General features: G+C 41.0%; 1 protein-coding gene across 1 annotated transcript in view; it reads right to left on the bottom strand.

The window, feature by feature from the left end:
• Positions 1 to 20226, bottom strand: part of grin2ca (glutamate receptor, ionotropic, N-methyl D-aspartate 2Ca) — a 73832-nt gene that overhangs the window by 11247 nt on the left and 42359 nt on the right. Inside the window, exons 5-6 of the mRNA XM_035179660.2 lie at positions 15815 to 16026; positions 1846 to 2014 (exon numbers count right to left, since the gene is read on the bottom strand). Coding sequence (XP_035035551.1) covers positions 1846 to 2014; positions 15815 to 16026 — 381 coding nt within the window. The remainder of the gene's footprint in view (positions 1 to 1845; positions 2015 to 15814; positions 16027 to 20226) is intronic.

Below are 20226 nucleotides of genomic sequence, written 5' to 3'. Positions count from 1 at the left end.
ATAAGGCAGGAAGTGGAACTGACCACTGCAGGCTAAAGGTCACCGGTGGTTGGACTGAACAGGAGGTGATGCTATTTTTCGCTGCTGTTTGAGCAGTGATCCACCAGCACAGATCCAACCGCTCTCTGACTCCCTTTCCTTGAATTTTCAGTCCCACCACATCATTGTTTAACATGCTGATGGAGGAGCTGGTAGATTTACAGTCCAGACACTCACAAGCTATAAACTCCCCTATAGAGGCTGATGCCTCATTGAGCCCGATAGCCTTCTGCTGTTTTTGAAAGAAAGTCAGAGAAAAAGGAGATAATGTTGTATTCTCCAACTCCTGAAGAGGAGCAATTTGACAGTGGAGATTATTCACTGGGATGCCTACTCCTCCTTTTTGTACTGTTCGTCCTGCACCCACCACAGTGACCTTACCTTCATGAACTCGTTAATCTTGACTCTACATTGCTTTTCTCTTTTACCTCGACCAGGGAGGTTATGTTTTCACCCCTGTCCATTTGTTTGTTTGTTAGCAGGATTACGCAAAAACTGCTGATCAGATATCCATGACACTATTTCAAACATTGTGTGGTAAAGCATTTTTTTGGCGTTGTCATTAATTTCCAAGGGATTAATTCATGGATTTTTATGAAAATAATCAGGGATATTTAGGGACTGATATTTGAGTATGTGTGATTTGATGCAGCTTGAATTTAAGGGGACTGTTGGGCCTTGCAAGATAAGACTAGTGTTTGAGGTTTTTCTTTTATTTATTATCAAAGTAAAGGTTCCAACTTTAATTTTAATTAATGTTTCTTAAATTGAACACTACAGTTGGTCAAACAATCGGTTGTATTCTAATCACATAAACATATTAAAAAATATATATCAAAAGATAAAAAGATTTTCATGTATACATTTCATGCATTTGTAGGGTTAGGGGCATTAGTGCTTTCTGTCAGGAAGAGGAACTAACTTTTATATTTCACAAAACAACCTACATCTGCACTAGGTGGAAAAAAAACAAAGAAAAACATTGTATGTCTCCCTTAAACTGGCTTGTTCAGCTCAATGAAAATGTCGTCATAATTTGACGATTTGTCCTTTTTCCCTCAAGGGAATTAAAGAGGGATTAAAGTTACAATGTCAACAGCCAAGAAAAACCTGCATGCTAAAAAAATATGTTTTTGGTGTAAATCTTTCATCAGTGATCTTCTCAATACACTGGCTAAGGGTATAGGTTGAAAGCTGTGGATGTTTATCAGGCAGGGAGGGTCTGTGGGGTCTGTGATTCTGTATGATCAGAAACATCTGATCCAGCATTTTTGGTTTCATGAGTCTCATCCAAATTGTGACCATTCTTCATAAAAAATCATCTCCTGCATCAGACATCGTAATGAAAGTGCAACACTGTATTTCTAACCTATTTTTAACAGGAGCAATGCAATATTAAACACCCTTCAAAAACCCAGATTTCAGAAATTATTTAAAAAATAGTTTTCTACTCTAATGCACTTTATGGAATATTTCCCTTGGTTTGCTAATAAGGAAAGTTTCTGTGCAAATTCAGTTCAGCAGATTCAGGTTTTCACATGCAAGGCCACTGAAATAGCTGTAATAGAGCTAATTTTAAACTTTCAAATAACCTTCAGACTTTATCACTTGTTACATCACTACAACTACAACTCTCCTCATTTTCCTTCCCTGATATAGCAGATGTGTGTTTGTCTTGAGAGTGAGTATTTTCACTTTGGGCTGATGAGAACCAGCAGACGGACACTTGACCTAATTCATGCTCTTGACACCGCTGTGTTCCTCCTGAATGAAGTGGGACTGCTGCCATGTAACCCCCAGCCTTACCTCTCCGATCATCCCGTTCCAAATGCCTCGGACCAGTTTGCCGTGCTTGCCGTTGGTGACCAGGTAGAGGTCATAGGAGAACTTTATGGTGCGGGACAGCTTCTTCAGGATGTCTATGCAGAAGCCCTTACAGCACAGTTTTTTGTACGGCTCGGTGTGACCCACAATACTGAAAGAGAGAGAGAATAAAACTGAGGATGTGATGTGATGCCATTTCTGCTTTGTCTCTTTAAGAACTGGCCTTTCTTAACACCAGGTTTCTGTTGCTCTAGGCTGCTCAGTTGTCATTGTTATAAATGATGCTATTAAACCCTCATTATATGTTATCAATTTGAGGTAAAATCTATTATATCCAATAAATGATTTGGATTATACAGAAAGGTTTATGCTTGAAATAAGAAAACAGCTCTATGTGGCGCGTATTTAGATGTTTAGGGCTGATATCTGCAGAAAGGAGGAAGAGTAACCTTAAACAGGCGCCACAAGTTCATAGCAGAACTGTAATAATCGAAAACACATGATATTATCTAATCCAATACAGCAGCACAGCAGTAAGCACTGGCTTAGATGAGCTATAATTCCGCTTCATTGTGTCTTATTTTCTCAGCCTTGTACATGATTCTATTTTTATACATAATCAATCTATTATAACAATAGACTCATTAAGAGATACTGCTAACTAAAATGTGTTTTGAGTTGTAAATTAAATTATTTGACTGTTCTTTGAGGAAAAACATTAGTGCAGAGTTTTGTATTACATATATAATGTGTTACCAAATTCTTAAAAACAAAATCTAGGGTGGTTTGAACATGGCTCATAGTGTTTCAAACCGTCTTAGACCTTGCAAGACCAATGCTTATGTAGAGACAGCTGTTTGGGACGTCTCTATGTCATGACATCTATATATATTAGAAAAAGTTAACACTCTCTGATCAGCGACCACCAGCGACTGCTCATGAGTGGGAATTTTGCAAGCTGCTTTTATTAATCTCTGTTGAAGCCGAACCCCTAAACTATCACATCGTCTACCATTCGGAGATGTCCCCCATCCTCTCCTTCCCCTCCATGTCCTCTGACACGGCTGCTTCAGCCCTGGCTGTCTCACGCACACATTGTTTATACCGCTGGCTTAGACAGTTGGCTGTGCCAGTATTTTCGAATTGGCACGGGACCAGAGCACTCCTTAGACACTGGTGCTTCAGCCCTGGCTGTGTCAGCGCCGGCCGCCTGTACCGTAACCATCAGGAAACTATAGAGACGAGAAGCCTCAACTTCACATGACATTCCTGTCACAAAAGTGTTTGTGCTGCTCCTGGAGTCATTGGTCACAAACTTGGTGGAAGGATGGGGAATTAGTCAAGAAAGAAGTCATTACATCTTGGGTTGGGTTTGACACCTTCTTTAACATTGCGATACATTTTCTTTGACAGTTTCACCCCATTTCCTACAGAGTAATTCGTGGATCCTGATGAGAAAATCTGACATATTAAGGGAACTTAAATCTGGATCTGGCAGATTCAAAAGTGGTTTCATAAGGGGACTGTTAGGCCTTTGTGGAGGTATATGCTCTACAAGGTGACATTCTGGTTGCAACTTATTTTTATAAGAATGTTTGGCTGAGAGTTAATGAAAGAATGGTACCTAAATCCTAAAATATGTAGAGGAGAGGACCAGTCATCTCCACCATATCGAGGCTGGGACTGTGTGAGTGTGTGTGTGTGTGCGTGTTTTCTTTTTTTGGGGGGGTGGTTGTTGCAGTTGGGAGAGTAAGAGCTACTCCACAGGCTTGTGCACTATGTCACGGCCCCGACAGATGGACGGACAGCTGGGTGGCACAAAGCAAATCTAACATAAATTAATCACAAATAAACAGTGTCACAGGAGTGGATCTCGTGCTGGATTTTTATTTGGACAGGATAATGCCTGATTTTCAAACATTACCTGTAATTGAGCAGTTTAAAAACATCAACATGACACACGCAAGTTAAACCCAATGATTAAATAGCATTTTCCATTCTGAATCTGTGAAGCTCGTTTGATTCTGTTAATTTAATGCAGGAAGACATCTTCACATGTCCTGTGTCCGACTGAGCCCCCAAATTCACGAGCTCAGGGAGGAGATGCCGGGGATGCATGGAGCCAAACGGAGAGCAAGCGGGAGAAAGAATAAACCCTCTTCCTCCTCCTTTCATTGTGTGAAATGTTATGTCACTGCCGAATAGCATGGACGAGCTTGGTGTGTTGACTATGTCACAGTCTGTATATCAGGAGAGCAGTATGGGTTCTTTACTGAGACATGGCTGCATATGCGCGGCACACAGAGTGATGAGAAGAAACGGGCGGGGGGTTTTGATGCTTGTGAACAGCAGATGGTGTAATCCTGGACATGTTACTGTGAAACAGTGTCTGCCTCTCTATAATCGTACCCAAGGAGGTTCACACGTGCTGTTTACATTCCGTCATCAGATGCTGCGGACGTAACATGACCTCATCAACTAGTACATCACGACATGGACTGTGCAATACTGTGATAAATCATCAGCATAATTATATTAAGTAAAACATAATTGCTATATCAACCGCAGCCTTCATGCAAGATTCGTGGTAAAAAGGGCGCAGCACAACTGATCAATTAAAGCGTCAAAAGTAAGCGTCTAGACTTAAAGAGACGAGTGGAATGTAGGAACCAGGGGACACAGAGTTGGACACACGGGAGAGGAAACCCAGTTCACTCAGTTTTATTATACCATGGAGCACACTACAGAGTCATGCACCAAATTTTTTTTTTGTTTGAGCATGTCCAAGTCTGAGAGAAAACTAACCAATCCCAACCTGAGTGGTAGACTATTCAGTTCTCTTTCCAAACCCAACTGAGTTTGTGTTCCTCTGTCCCTGACATGCATGGCTATTACGTGTTTAAACTCATTGCAGACATGTGCAGTGTAAAAAATCAGGTAGATATCCCAGCCAACGCCTCAGAATCCTTAAATATGAGGAGGCAACCCGCACCCGGGCAAAAACCAGCGTGGGGACAACTCGGGGAGTTGAGCACGTCGCAAAACACAAAGGCATTGTTTACTGCTGCCACGTCATGTACGACAAGAGATGGAAAGATATCATGAGACAGGACAGGCTTATCCTTCCAAAACTTAAAAATAATGTAATACTGTGATATAATACCATCATCATCCAAAAAGTGAAAAATACTGTCATATTAATTTTAGGTCCTATTGCCCACCTCTATTTCATGGTCATGTCAGCAGACCTTAACCTTACTTTCTGCCAGAGCTTTCTATCAATCCATCAAATACCTTACCATGTGGAAGATGCATACACGTCTACTGTCCCCCCCATTCCCCAGATGAAAAAAATCACAGCTCCAAGGAAACAAGAACAGAGCCAATGAGTCTCCAGCCACACAGACATCCTCCCTGTCCCCAAAGCTGCTTCCCTCTCACACCTGGCCAGTGATTCATTTCAGCAGCTTACCAACCTTCATCATTGACTGTAGCTAAGGCCTAACCAATCACCTTCTTTGCTTTCATCCATCAAGTCAAGCAACATGTAACCCCCCCCCTCACTCATCTGGCTGTCTGTTTCCAGCAGTGAGGTGAAGAGTTAGCTGGTGAGACTGGACCAGAACATTGCAGCAGGTCTTGTGTCAAAGAAGTCATTTCCATCTGCCCTCAACAGCCTCAGACCAGATGGCCTCAGTCCCAAATCCTGAATAACCTGATGTTAGCCCCTCTCAGACGTCTGGTGAGCAGCTCTCTTTAGCTGCTGCAGTTTACTTATCGCCCTCAGGATGGAGCAAGTGTCAAACCACAGTGATGTCACCCATTGGTTTGTGAGCCTCTATTCTGCAGCCTTGTGTTTGGCATTTTGTCCAGTGCCATCTTGTTTTTTTTTTTCAAACCAGAGGTAACCATATTTGGAGGAGCAGGGGGTGGAGCCAGGGGGTGGGGCCAGGGGGTGGAGCCTGGTTTAGAGCTCAAGGACACTGCATCCCACCCACACCTGCAACCTGCAGATCACCTTAAATACCCCAATTTACCAAGTGAACCTCATGCTGTATTGAAGAAGACCTGAAACTAGAGGTTGAAACCATAAACTGATGACTGACGTTATAAATCAAGTGAGAAGTAGAAGCATTTTTTTAATAGACTTCTATAGAAACTGACTTTCTTTTATTTTAATTGGGACTGAGGGCTTCACTTTTGTATTTGGAGTCAACTTCCATTGTTATATATAATCTATGGGTTAGAGACAACACCATCATTTACCAGTTTCACCGAACCCTTTCTCACCTGTACAAAGCAAACCGCTCTGAGGATCCCATTCTTTGACTTTCTTTAGTGCCTTTAACAAAACCATCCCTCCACTATCTGCTGGTCAAACAACGGAGCCCTTTCAGTAGGAGACATGGCTTCTTATCACTCAATGAGGGGAGCTACTCATGAGGCTGCTTGGCCAGGGTGCAATATCCCAGGGATCAACCTGTGACCCAATCAGGAAAATATATGTGTTGCTGTGTCAACCGCCATCACAATTATGCTCCTGTGTGTCAGATGAGTGGGTACCTCTGTAAAGAAATAAAAAAGGTTTGTGTGGCTTTGGACACATTAACCCCACATTAACTTAACAGTTTGTTGCAGTGTATTGTATCACCAACATTGTATATTGATCACACATTATAGCTGTAGGTCTGTCCCTAGTCTCTATTTTTCTTTTTCTATTTTAATTAAAAACAGTGTAGCATTTAATTGCATTGTTTATCTACCCACAACATCATATTTGTGATTAATACTATGTGGCTGCTGCAATACTGTTGATATCATATCCGCCAAGGAGGTAATCTGCCTTTATTTGTCTTTTAGTGAGCAGGATTATGCAAAAACTACAGGACAGGTTACCCTGGAACTTGGTGGAAGGGTGTGGTATCTGTCAGCAAAGAACCCATACAATTTTGGTGAAGATCAGGGGCCGGATCTGGGATACATATTTTTCTTACTTTACCATTTCTCAGAGAATAACTCATGGATCTTGATGAAAAAAACAGGCATGTTTAGGGGACTGAGTAGATGATACATAAATTAACACTTAATATATTAAGTGACTATTGTGTGGGGAGGATCTCTTTCTAAAATATGTCAGAGTGGCTCCCTGATGTCAACTTGAAGGGAACATTTTTGTGAAATATGATGATATCCTCCGCCTGTTTTCAAACAGAGGTTGTGGTGCACCATTAAACCTTTATTCTCTGTTGCGGAAACCAAAATGGTCACACCTCCATAGCGCATGACGTGGGCAGTGCAAGGTGATGTGGTAGGGAACTGTTGAGCCATGGAAGTGATGCAGGGAGCACTAATGACATGTCACCCATAACCCTCCCCCGGACCTTCAGTCTAATGGATTCTGCTCCCAAACATCAGGACCAGGAGGCAATGAGTCAAGCAGGCAGGGCGGCAAGCGGGCAGACCTGAGCTACGTCGAACAGAAACAAATGAGAACGAGGCTGCCACAGCAGACGACGAGTAAACACAGTGGTCCCAACATCCCCGGTCACACCATCTGCCACTGTTAAAGGCTAAGCCCTCAGTGGGCTGCCAACTGCATTAAAACGGGTCTTTGGAAATTTGTGTGTTGGGTAATATATTCAAAATGTGGACATTGTTCAAATTATGTTTTTCGAGCTATTTTATGAATGGTGGCAGGCACCAGAATGTACCGGACAGTTATTTCAGTGAGTGTTATTTTTGCTCCGCTATCAGAGGCCATCTGTGTATATGTAGATATCTGTATCTCATCTTAAGAAAACTCCCTCGAAATATTTGCCTCTTAAACAAGTTGTAAAGCTTCACAAAGTGATTTTCCTTGAAAAAATCTATCTGCATCATCGGCTTGAATCAATATACAGCCTGAGAAGTAGACGTCTCGCTCCATTTACCAAATGCTGCAGATCTGAATTTGAACAGAGATCTGATATGCAAACTGTTTACTAAACTGGAAGTTCTCAACTTCATACTCCACAAGGGGGTCGCAAAATAAATTTGAGGGCTTGCAGGATAATTAAAGAAGAGCAGAAAATACATTTGTGCTGCTCACAATTACCCCGGAGTTTGTTTACTCTATCTTCAGACTAAATTTTAATTAAATAATTCAACCTCATTGACCTGAATAAGTTTGAAAAGTACAGTCTGGTGCCACAGTTTTTTCTTATTAAAGTTCAGATATGTTTGCTTACGAATCCTTCAATGAGTAAAATTGCAGCTTACCCGAGGCTCCAGGGAACTCTCATTGAACACAAATATGACATCATCTTCCCAGGTCAATACCTCTGAGAGACGACCGGCTGCCTGCAGCTCAAAGACTGTGAGGAGCCGAGCTTGAGATTTTTCTGATCCCACTGGAGAACATGTTTGACTCAAAGGGAAGAGCTTGTGTTAACTGCTTCAGGCCACTTTCGTCAAATGTGAGGCAGACACTGGAGCCTGTTTGTCAGCTCTCTCTGAGGACAAATGAGGGAAGAGCACAGATGGCGTGCCAGGCAAGCTGGACGTATGGCCAAGGCGTTGAAGGATTGAAATGGAAAAACCTGCATGAACGCTGACTCCATCGAGGAAGCAGTGATGAGGAACTGAGGTGTGGGCATGTTGAGGGAAAGCCAGAGGCTGGAGGAGATTCAGAAGAGGAAAGGTGACTCTGCATGGAGCATTTGGGAGCACCATTCTTAGCTTGACTGTAACTATACTGCCTAGGGGTGAATTTGTCGGGCAACACAAAAAAATGACAAATTTGTTCTAAAAATATACACATATTTAGCCAGTATACATCAAGATATCAGTATCCTCCTCCAGTACCTAAAATATTTAATTTCAAATATTAGGTTGATATTAATCAACAGGAATTTCAATAAGGCTATTAATTGTAATTTTTACTAATCCAGTATAAATTAACATCATTCATTAGTTCAAATTTCTCAAATGTGAGGGTTTTCTGCTTTGCTTTGTTTATTTCATAGCAAATGTTGTACTGCATTTAAAGACATCAGGTTTGGATCTGCTGGCTTTTAATAGGTATTTTCTTGGTTTTCTGACATTTTACAGGCTATGTAAATATCCAGTTGCTCATAAATAGAACCCACAGAATAGGAATTAATAAAAAAGAATCAATCGATTCAGCCCGAGGGAGCTTTCACACCCACCTTGTTTGGTCTGGACCTTCAGACTTTTCAGGTAAGTCTGAACTAAAATAACAGGTTTAAAAAGGTGCCTCGGATCATGGTCCAGATCAACAGACCAAAATTTTGTCTGACAAAAAGAGGTGATCTTAGTCCAGATCAAATTGAACCAAGGTTCAGTTTGTTTGTGAAAACACTTTTTTGGATAGAACAGACTTTCTGACCAATTGCAAGAAGTTGAGACATCATTAAATAATAGAAGAAAAAAACAAGTGGAAGCATCTCGCAGGACTGCTTGCAGTATTCACCCAGACAATATGTTTAAAAGACAGGGACGTTCATCCTGGGCAATGGAACTTGAGTACTGTGCCTGAAGTTCATAATGCAGGTAGTAAAACCATAATGATTTTACAGTGACAACCAAAACAACCAAATGAATCAGTTCCTTCATTTTTTCCATTCAATCAGAAAGACTAGACCTGCCAAACTGACAACACGCCAGGACGTACGTATGTCATACATAATTCTTTATTGATCTTCCTAAATTACAATGTGAAACCAAAACTAACCAGACCGAATGTAATCAATTGAACAAAGACATGAATCTTGGTTTAGACTTTCAACTGTGGAAATGTCCTTAATCTCACTATACACGAAGACTTATCTTAATTTGACTGTTGGAATTACGTCGTCGTTTATTGTAACCTTCACTGGTCAGATTCTCCTTCAGCTGACCAAAGTGTCAACTGCTTCATTGAACCTTCCATCGACTTATTCTGCTCTTGCCTTGAAAGTTTTTTTTGCAGCTCTGTGAAAATGTTCCATTGTTCGACAAGGGGAATTATGCTCTTCATACACTGGCAGGATGATTTGGTCAGCATGAGCGATAAAGCACTGCAGCGCTCCATAACACTGAAGCAACGCCATCTTCATCTTCCGCTCCCTTCAATCTCGTTAACACCATTGTCAGTAATGGATAATGGCCGGTGTCTCTCCCCCCCACTAATGAACACCCGTATCAGTATGCAGGTGCTCGGGATTGATGACATGGCCTAATCGCCCCATCTAATTGATACCCTACCAAGCAGCACATATATTTTCCTGATTGGGTCACAGGTTGATTCCTGGGATATTGCACCCTGGCCAAGCAGCCTAATGAGTAGCTCACCTCATTGAGTGATAAGAAGCCATGCCTGGGCTAATGGCACGGGAAGAGCCTCTTAATCTCCTACCTAATGGCACTCTCAAGTTGGATAGAAAATCAATTAGGCTGAGCATGTTAACATGTGAGAGTGCATGTGGGACTGTACAGTGACATGAAGAGGGTTTCTTTGAGTTCAGATGATCCATGCACAGTTTGGCAATGGCAGATAATCACTGATGTGTAATCACAGACAGACTATTCATCAACCACTTAAATTATTTATGACAATATCGCACCTATGAGTGAGATACTATAGTCTGCTGTGTAACAGTTTTATCATTTAAATATGATCATAATTATTGGCTCTACATAGTTTTTATTCTGGAAGTAAAGATGTCGATTCATCAGTCAGAAAGACGCAGATTTGACTCACTGCTTGATACCAGACTATAAATAAAGATGGATTGACAAGACTACTCCCAAAAGTGAAGCCACAGTGTCTTGATCACCCCCTCTTGTGGCTGGCTGCAGTATAGGTCATGAACCAAAACTCCTCGATGGGACATGTAATCATGGAATTACACTGAATTATTTTAAAGTCTACAACTTTCTGATAAATTTAGTTAGGGCCCGAGCACAGACATTGCTTTTCGTTTGATTATTCAGGCAAATGAATCACATTTTTGACAACTTGAAGATACTCGAAAAACTCGCCAAACTTCGTTGGCGCATCAGGCCTGGTGAAAATGTACGTATTCTGGAGTAATTGGAAATGCTTTTGGCAAAATGGCTCAACAGCGCCCCTAACATGCAGCAATTCCGTCTGGTTTAACCGATCTTCACGAAATCCGGCACACACGTGTAGCATGCCCGGACAGAAAAAAAAGTCCCGCCACCAATTTCATTAAAGCATCAGGAAGTCAGCCATTTTGGCCATTTTACACGTTGTGTATTTTAAAGAACTCCTCCTAGAGCTTTCATCAGATCAACTTCAAATTCAGTGAGTGTCATCTTGACTCCTTGTTAGATAAAACTAACTCAAATTGTGATTTTTCGTCACACAGTGTGACCGTGGCATGGTGTCAAATTTGGATGATTTGCCATCAAAACATGAGGTTGTTGTATCTCGGACATACATGGTCCAATTGACTCCAAACTGGACATGCCTGATGACATATACACAGAAATCACACACAGCACCCCCTGGTGGCAACAGGAGATGTTTTGCACATCTTACACTTTGATGTACTCCTCCTCGTCCATTGACCACAACCATGTCAAACTTTGTCAGAAGGGCCTCAAGACATTGATAATGAAGTTTCATGGAATCTGGGAGTTTTCTTCAAACACCATGTTAGTGGCGTGGAGTTAAGTTTCAACGAGTCTCCATGACACACAAAATTGCTGTAACTTCAGTGTACATTGTTCAATCCCCCTCAAACTACATGTGTGTAGAAACGTTTTTGCACATTTACCCCTTTCGTGATTATAAATCAAACAGAACACTTCGGTGAATTAATGTTTTCAGTCATAAAATGTTGTCATAAGACACATAGGGAAAGTATTAACTCATACCCTAAATATCAATGATTGATTTGATTAAAACCAAAATAAAATGTAAAAAGTCTGTGATTAATCATAGATCATCATTCATCAACGTGTTATTGTATAATTACAATACTGTGCATGTTGCTTCTGTAACTTTTTATCAGATGTGCTCCTTAGAATCATGAGTAGTCAAATAGAGTTTGATAGATCATTTTATTGTACATTAAACTTCTTTAATTCATAATCCAACAACAAATGAAATACAGTTGTGGATCAAGGTAAACATGATCTTCACTGTAGGAAGATTAATCTCTACTGCTTAATGTTTAGTGAGTATTATTTACAGTAGAAATGTTAGAATTGAGATAGCACAATAGTAAAGTAGTATTTCATATAAATCTTATGATGCAGTCACCTGTTTACTGTGAGAGTAAAGTCCAAAGCCTGGAGGAACACAAGCTGCTCATACATTTAAAATGTTTAACAGTGTGTAGTTAGACTGTAATGATGGTGATGGAGAAAAATATGCAAACAGTCCAGGAGCCATTAGTCATCACAGCTCATGTAGCAGCTCACATCTGTTCTGACGTCTCTTCAGCTTCCCGCCACAGTGGTATGTGTTAAAAATATTTTACACAACACTATTTAACATTAGCTCACACATTAACTTCAGCTACAACTCTGAAATATGTGGACATGTGCACCACTGCCTTTTCACATTATCAAACATGGACTTTACCTCAGACTATGGAAGCTAAGGCCCAATCCCATTTCACCCCTTGGCCCTACCCCTTAGCCCTTCTCCAGCCAACAGGCTGTCCCAATACCTGTTGGGATGGAGGGGTAGGACCGAGGGCTAGGGCTTTATACCCCTCCAAACAGAGGTTTTTCAGACCTCACTTCAAATGGAGGGGTACCCAGAATGCCTTGCGAATCACAGTCAAGTTGAGAGAGAGACCCACAAATGTAGTATTTTCTCCATTAATAAGGATTTAAAACTTACGATAATGATTGTAATATCTTAGTTTAATATCATTTCAATGTATTATGGTCACTTGTTTCACAACAACCTTGAAACAAAAGATCGTGACCATGCTAGCGTTAGCATACTAGTGTTGGCATTTTCTTTTTTTTTGCATAATAGTCCCGTATTTTCACATTATTTCATGTCCCCCGGCTTCTTGAAGGGCTGTCCCAATTCATAGGGGAAGATTTAAACCACTACCCCCTTGTGACTCTGTTTCAAGGGGCAAGATAACCCTCGAAAACAAGGGGTAGGGGTAGGGGTAGGGCCAAGGGGTGAAATGGGATTAGGCCTAACTGTGTTAGCAGCTAGTTCTCAGCACAGTCGGGAGCTGTGGTCAGTAGCTGGTGTAGGTGGGCGTGTTTACACTCGAGTTGAGAGGTCAGACCCAGCTCCTCCCTTTTAAAACCTTCAAAACAGCAATTCACAAACCAATGGGTGACGTCATGCTTGGTTGCCACAGATGTGGTGATGCACGTTAACAACATTAATGCTGCGCACGAGTAAGGAAGGTGGTATTGCCCAGGCACTTATTTTCCACGGAGAGGAAGAACATTTCTGCGCACATTTTAGTGAATGAAGCCCAATGTCTTCCTTCTACTGAAGGGTTAATTACCATTTAAAGCAGTGGTCTCCAACCTTTTCGAGCCCAAGATCACTTTTTAAATCCAAACACAAACTGAGATCTACCCCCCTGTTATCTTCCAAGGAACCCATTTAGGAGGGTCATATATTTTTTTTTTTGCATTTTCTGTTAAATGCTGAATGTACGAGCATAAATATACACAGAGGAAGGCAGTTATGCAACTTTATCTATTCAATGAACAATATTCACATTAATATCCATTCATATTTACAGCATCTGTTCAGTGCACAATATTTAGCTTCAGTTCAACACTGCAGCACAATGTTTTTTTACATGGTCTTTGACTTGAATATGGCCATAAATGTGACTATTTCCTTGTGTGAAAATAAATACAAATACTATACAGTTTGAAGCCGTGCATATTCTGCTCCTGCAAATATTTCACAATAAAATCTCCTAGTTAAACAAAAGAATGGATTCCATCAACAGAAACGCTGGGGTGCTTTTATTTTGAAACGCCTACAGAAAATTCGCAACCACTTATGTTTGTAACATAATTTCAACAGATAAACATTAAAAGATCTTTTCTTCTGTTTATTCTTCTGTAAAACACAATGTTTATCTGTCTATGAAACAAACGTATTTACAACACTTCCCGAACCCGTTTCAAAGTAAAAGCACTCCAGCGTTTCACTTTCTGAATCCATTCATCTGTTCTAAGGTTCTAACGGGGCTTTGATTATTATCGACAGACCGAAAGATGTGCGTCTTCTTTCCTTAGTATACTAGTATTTACTTTAGTACATAAACCGACTTGTCTTGAAGGCAATGCAGTAGATAAACCAGCAGCTCCGCCGCCAGCAGCGGACACGCTGCCGTGTAAACAACCGACACACAGCTGATCTGCAGCAAAACCGCAGCCAGTGAGTCCAGAGAGTTCGGGGATCGACAGTGAAGACTGCGAGATCGACTGGTAAATCGCTATCGACGGGTTGGCGACCACTGTGCTAGACCAAACAAGAAGTCGGCCATTTTGAATTAAGAGGCCAATTTTGACCAATTACACATGTTATATTTGAACGAACTCCTACTAAAGCTTTCATCATTACATGTCATTCGGCAGATGCTTTTATCCAAAGCGACTTACAAAGTGTCAAAGTTTGATGATTCGCCAAAACAGAGGGATATGTTATAACTCCTCTGTGCATTATCCAATCAGCCTCAAACCTCTTTCACACGATCGCAGTCCCGGCTTGATCAGATCCATATGTCAATAAGGAATCATCATCACAGAGCCACCTGCTGGCGACAGGAAGTGACATGTTTTATACTTTGATGCTCTGCTCCTGGCTGGTTTGCAATATACAGCTCAAATGAGCTTAGACAAGTCATACGACCATGGTCAGAACTGTGACATTTCCTCAAACCGTGTAAACATTGATGTGCGGCAAAGGTTGATCTTTCAAGGAGACAATATTATCATAATTCCACTGTGCATTGTCCTATCAGCACCTAAATTGTCACCTATGATCAGAGTCCCAGCCTAAACAGCTCCACATTTCAATATTAACTTAGTGCCACCTACTTTTCAGCGTGAAAATTAAGTTGTTGTAACTCCACTGTGCATTGTCCAATCGGCCCCAAATTTGTCATGCTTCATCAGAGCCATTCACTGTATGAATGTGAGTGGGTGAATGTGTACTGTAAAGCGCTGTAAAATACCGACCATTTACCATTTAGCTCAGTGCCAGCTGACATTGCTTTCAGCAGCCTGTCAGGAGAGACACTTTTATGGTTCTGTAACCAAGATGCCAACTTTGCTTTCTCTAACTGTGCAGCAGTCCGATGTTTTCAAATCCCAGACGTTCAAACATGAGGTTTTAGGTAAAACATGAGCCATTAAAAGAGCATGGCCTGGGGCCACTGCTGTGCTGTGAGGGTTGGAAATGCAGCTCGATGGTAAATGGAGAGATTTTCCTTCCGGCTCTGCTCCCTCTTCTCCACAATGGTAAGAAACAACCGCTGCATTACAGATTTTTTTTTTTACCTGATGTGTGTTTATAGAAAAGTAGTTCATGAAAGTAAAGATAATAAAAAATATAAGAAAGTAGAAGGTGTCCACCAAGAAACCATGAGTGCCTGACCAATTAATATCATCATATTATATCATATTATTGGCCTTTTGAATGAACAGTGTAGAGAGACAGGAAATGATCCACAACAGAGGACCTGCTGCTTAGGGCATGTATGACCATGTGAGCAAGCTGTAACCATTCAACTAGTTGGTCGCCCACTAGTTTAAACCTTTTAGTTTATTTTTGTCTCCCAAATGTTGAAATCCGATTTGATAAAGGAAAGAAAAGTATTCAGTTCAGATGTCATGCCGTCGACCAATACTAAATTTAGGTGAACTGATCCTTTAAGTGTGTGTGTATATCTTTGTTGTTATGTTGGCGTCAGTGTTGTTGAGGGGCAGCATCACTTACGTCTCCGTTTTGTTGGACTGCCGTCGGCAGGGCACAGTGTTGCTCACACATGTACCAGTCGAAGGGTCCACTGCCTCCACAATGACGAAGGGCCGTTCCTCCAGCGTGGCCACCGTCAGGTGCCTGTAATCCGACACTGGCTCCAGGTAGGAGCCAAACCGCGGCCACACGGGGTATCGCATCTGCAGGATGCCCATCTCGTAGGCCCCCACCTGAAGGAGTCAAAATAGAGGGGGTGGGGGGATCGACGTGAGCCAGTTGAAAAATCTTAGCCAAACTCCAGATGGTTGTGCTGACGAGGTACATAAATAGAACGCAGGAAAACACAGATTCTTCTGACAGGGCTACATAAATATACAACAGAAGAAACTTAAAACCTGCCACAGATATAAATGAATAAAGGTGAGAAACCATGGAAAAATAAACCTTCTCTTCTCATATATCTTATGAAACCACTGAACATAACCATATCTATTGCCGCCTCCAGTCTTATCATCAACCCTCACACTGATATCGCACATCTTAGATTTGTCTGTCTGGACGTGGAGCAGCGAGTTTTAGTTCATAGACAGTTATAGGAAATAGATTTTTGGTTCACCGGGGAGGTAGAGAGTGCAATTATACATCTAATGCAATTCCACCCTCTGCTATATTGCCAGTCGACTAATTTTAATTGGATGTTGTGGGGAAATGAGCGTTCAAGCAAGCTGAATACATAATCAAGATCTGGATTTAACATTTCAAGCTGACTGATTTGAAGGAGCCATGACCTGTTTAGTGCCACGTTCAGCAAATTTGCCCGTCTAACTCTAAACTGTGTAAATCAGGCTGTGAAATGAAGGAATGAAGGTCACAGAGGACCAATCGGATCCCATTTAAAACAAAACAATGACACATTCCACTGATTATTTACTTAATGCTGAATCAAATGGGGCTATTAAATGCTGCTTTGGCTTCTATAATTCAGTTTCACGAGAGCCTCATCGGTATGGATTTTGGGGGCTGATGCTAATAACAATACATTGTGGAACATGTTAATTCAAAACCATGAGCATTCAAATCTCCATTCTTTTGGTTTCAGCGTTTTCACAAGGTTTTGAAACCTGGCTGTAGGGATTTGCTCCCATCTAGCCACAAAAAACATTAGTGAGGCAACTGATGTTCTGTCTAGTTCACACCTGACGTTCAGCCCAAAGGTGTTGGACAGGGGTTGAGGTTGGGGCCTCTGAAGGTCACAACAAAGTGGGAAAAGCTGTTTCATTATTAACTTGGGAAGGAAAGAGTAACTTCCAAACCGTTGCCACGTGGATGGAAAAAATATAATTGTGTATAATATAATAATAAAATTTGCCTTAAAGAGGCAAAACCATGAAAATAGCCTCTTGAAGTACATTGAATGGGGACAGGGATTTCCACTTATTACTGTCCTGTGGCTGTGGGCCTCCTCCAACCAGTACTGTTTCAGTCTACACACATATTTTCTTTTCCAGAATCATTAGGGCAATGTGACCTTTGACCTCTGACCACTGAAATCTAATGAGTTCATCTTTGAATCCATGTGACAACTTAAGATAAAAGTCGAAAGGCAGACTTGACATGTCAGGCAAAAACATGTTGCCAAAGTGACTTTGACCTTTGACCACCCAAATCTAATTAGTTAATCTGCAAGTCTAAAGCCATTTTCAGACTTGAAAACACAGTTGTAACCAGACATTTTTCAAAATTAGTCACATTTGAGGAGTGCAGGAGGAAATTCTCTAGTCTGACACATTCACAACAGCAGGAAAATCTGAATCATCATCAGTGTGCCCACTCTCTCGCAGTGACATTTGCCTGGCCAGGAAAAGTTCCAGAACATGTTGATAGTAACTGACTTGGACATTCACGTTCTTATATGCAGCCTTGCATTCTAATATCAGGAGATTAGTGACCTTGACCTTTGACCTTCAACCACCTAAATAAAATCAGTTCATCCGTGAGTCAAAGTGAACGTTTGCACCAAATATGAAGAAATTCCCTTAAGGCATTCTTTAGACATAGTGTTCACAAGAATGGGTTAGTCGGCCAACCAGAAAACAATAATGCCTCCAGCCACTGGCTGTCACAGGCGTGGAGGCATAATAATAAAACCTGTAGCAAATAGGATTTTTTTGTATTTGAATGCCAAAATGATTTGTGAATCAATAAACTATAAATTCAGTCCTGCTGTAAGTTATTCCATGTAACCTGTGATACAATAAATCGGTGTAAATATCATCCGTAGAAGTATAGCTTTTTCCCAAAATCAATAACCTTGTATCAGTTAAGATATAAAATGATCTATAGGCTCAACAGGAAGTGGTTTTCTTAGCCACATGGGGATGGATGTGTCATGGTAACAGGGCGAGAGAAAGAGATGAGAAGGGAAGTTTTTACATCTTGATCATATTTTCTTTAGATGGATCAATTCCACTTATAATTTACTCTTGACAGTGGAGCAACATTTGAATGCAATTGAATTTCAAAGTCTGTTTATTTGACGCTCGCCTGTGATGCTCCAAATTTTATTAACATTCTGGAGAGCTTAAAAAAACACAGTGTGGACAAAATGTTTCATTTTCCACATAATCTCTGCCGTTCATGCAAGAAGAGGGACAATCCTGTCTGATCACATCCGTCAGTACAGCTTGTCACCATGCAATGAAGTAACTGAAAGTGCAGGTGTGTGTGTGTGTGTGTGTGTGTGTGTGTGTGTGTGTGTGTGTGTGTGTGTGGGGGAGCAAATATCCTGATTCTCACTGTTCCTGTCAGTTATTCCTCTCTCCTGTCAGTCATATTGATCCGTTCTGCTGTTTACCCTGTGGGCATTTTGCCAAGTCAATCACAATCTCAAATTTCGGGAAAATAAACTAAGATTAAAAAATACATCATATCCCTGTGGCTGCTCAGACAGTGAAGATCATCATCATTCATTCGTCTTTGAAAAAACACAACAAACCCCTTTTAGTTTTTCTGTGTACATAGACTGAAATAAAGATGGAAGACACATCTCCACTTTCTTCCATTATCCAGAAATGAAGCCAAAATGCTGAGTGCTTACGAACGCTGCCATCTTGTGACAATGATGTAATTTGGAGCCAATCTGTGCAGCAAAGTTCAGGGGATGGAGCTGCGGTAGCCAAGTCTAGCAGATACTCAGACTTGACCAATCAGTAGCTAGGGCTTTAACTCTTTTCAAAAAATAAAGTTCGAACTAGTCTGACATGAACACAATTCAGTCGAATGTATCCAAATTCCCCCTGCCACACCTCGGTGGAAAGTAAACCGGTAAACTCGCAGTTTTGTTGTCAAAAGAACACAAAGCACTTCAACAGGCTGCTTCTCAGATGCTTTAGTGTCATGATTATCCTCTCAGGATGACTTTGCTTACTAGCTTCCTCAATTTTCGTAGCAAAACAACATAACAGACTTACTGAAAGATCAAAAAAGGAAACGTAATAGGTCACGCTGATAGTAAGAACCCTCTGTTGGATCACAAGTTCACTACTGAAGATGGTCAGATGTGCTTTCTGAACGGGATGTAACAGTTCAAATGAATATTCTAATTATGAATAAGAAGTTACTGCTCATGTCTATGCTGTCAATCATGACATCTCATCCTTTTTTATATCCTCAAATAACTAATTAAAACCAATCTGGTCTGTAACACACTCTTGAACAAACATCAATATCATAAGAACTAACAAAAATGTCGAAAGCACATTTGAGAAATATTCTGTGCTAGGTTTTTTTTGTTTCGTCCATGTCCCACCTGCCAACATGGAGGAGGCAGGATTTATGACCTATACTGCAGCCAGTCACCAGGGGGCGACAAGAGTTTTAGGGAAGCGGTCATGTCATTCATATTCATATAAAACCTATAGTTTTATTGAGCATTTTTAGAACGTGGTAATATTGATTTCTGATTGACAGGAGGAGGAAAGCCTTATTGTAGAGCTAATTCAAACATTGCTCTCGGATGTTAGTTAGTCCTTATTTTAATCAGCACTATTTTAAGGTAAAAGAAATGCTACTGAGAGAATACCTTATTTAGGTGATTTTTTTTTCCAGGTTAAAAAGTATTTTTTCAGCCGAGGTGACTTTAATTTCAGGGTTCGTGCTCGTTGCAGATATGCAGTGGCTTTTCATTGTCGTATATCACCCTGCCTGATAACAGCCATGACAGGAACATTTCCTTTCCTCCTCCGGGGCTGCTCGTCTCTGTTGCCACTCTCTTCTGTCATGGTCTCCCTCCATTGTCCCAAGCTACCTTGACTTTTAGAACCGGGAGGAAGTCGGACAAGCGGCAGAACATTGACTTTTGGGAAGGAGCAAATTACAGTACAGCAGCTTTGTGTGATATGAGGAATGTAATTTAAGGTGAATAAATACAG

Source organism: Hippoglossus stenolepis, chromosome 16 (assembly GCF_022539355.2).
Source record: "Hippoglossus stenolepis isolate QCI-W04-F060 chromosome 16, HSTE1.2, whole genome shotgun sequence".
Taxonomy (NCBI): Eukaryota; Metazoa; Chordata; class Actinopteri; order Pleuronectiformes; family Pleuronectidae; genus Hippoglossus; species Hippoglossus stenolepis.
This window is presented reverse-complemented; position numbering and strand designations above follow the sequence as displayed.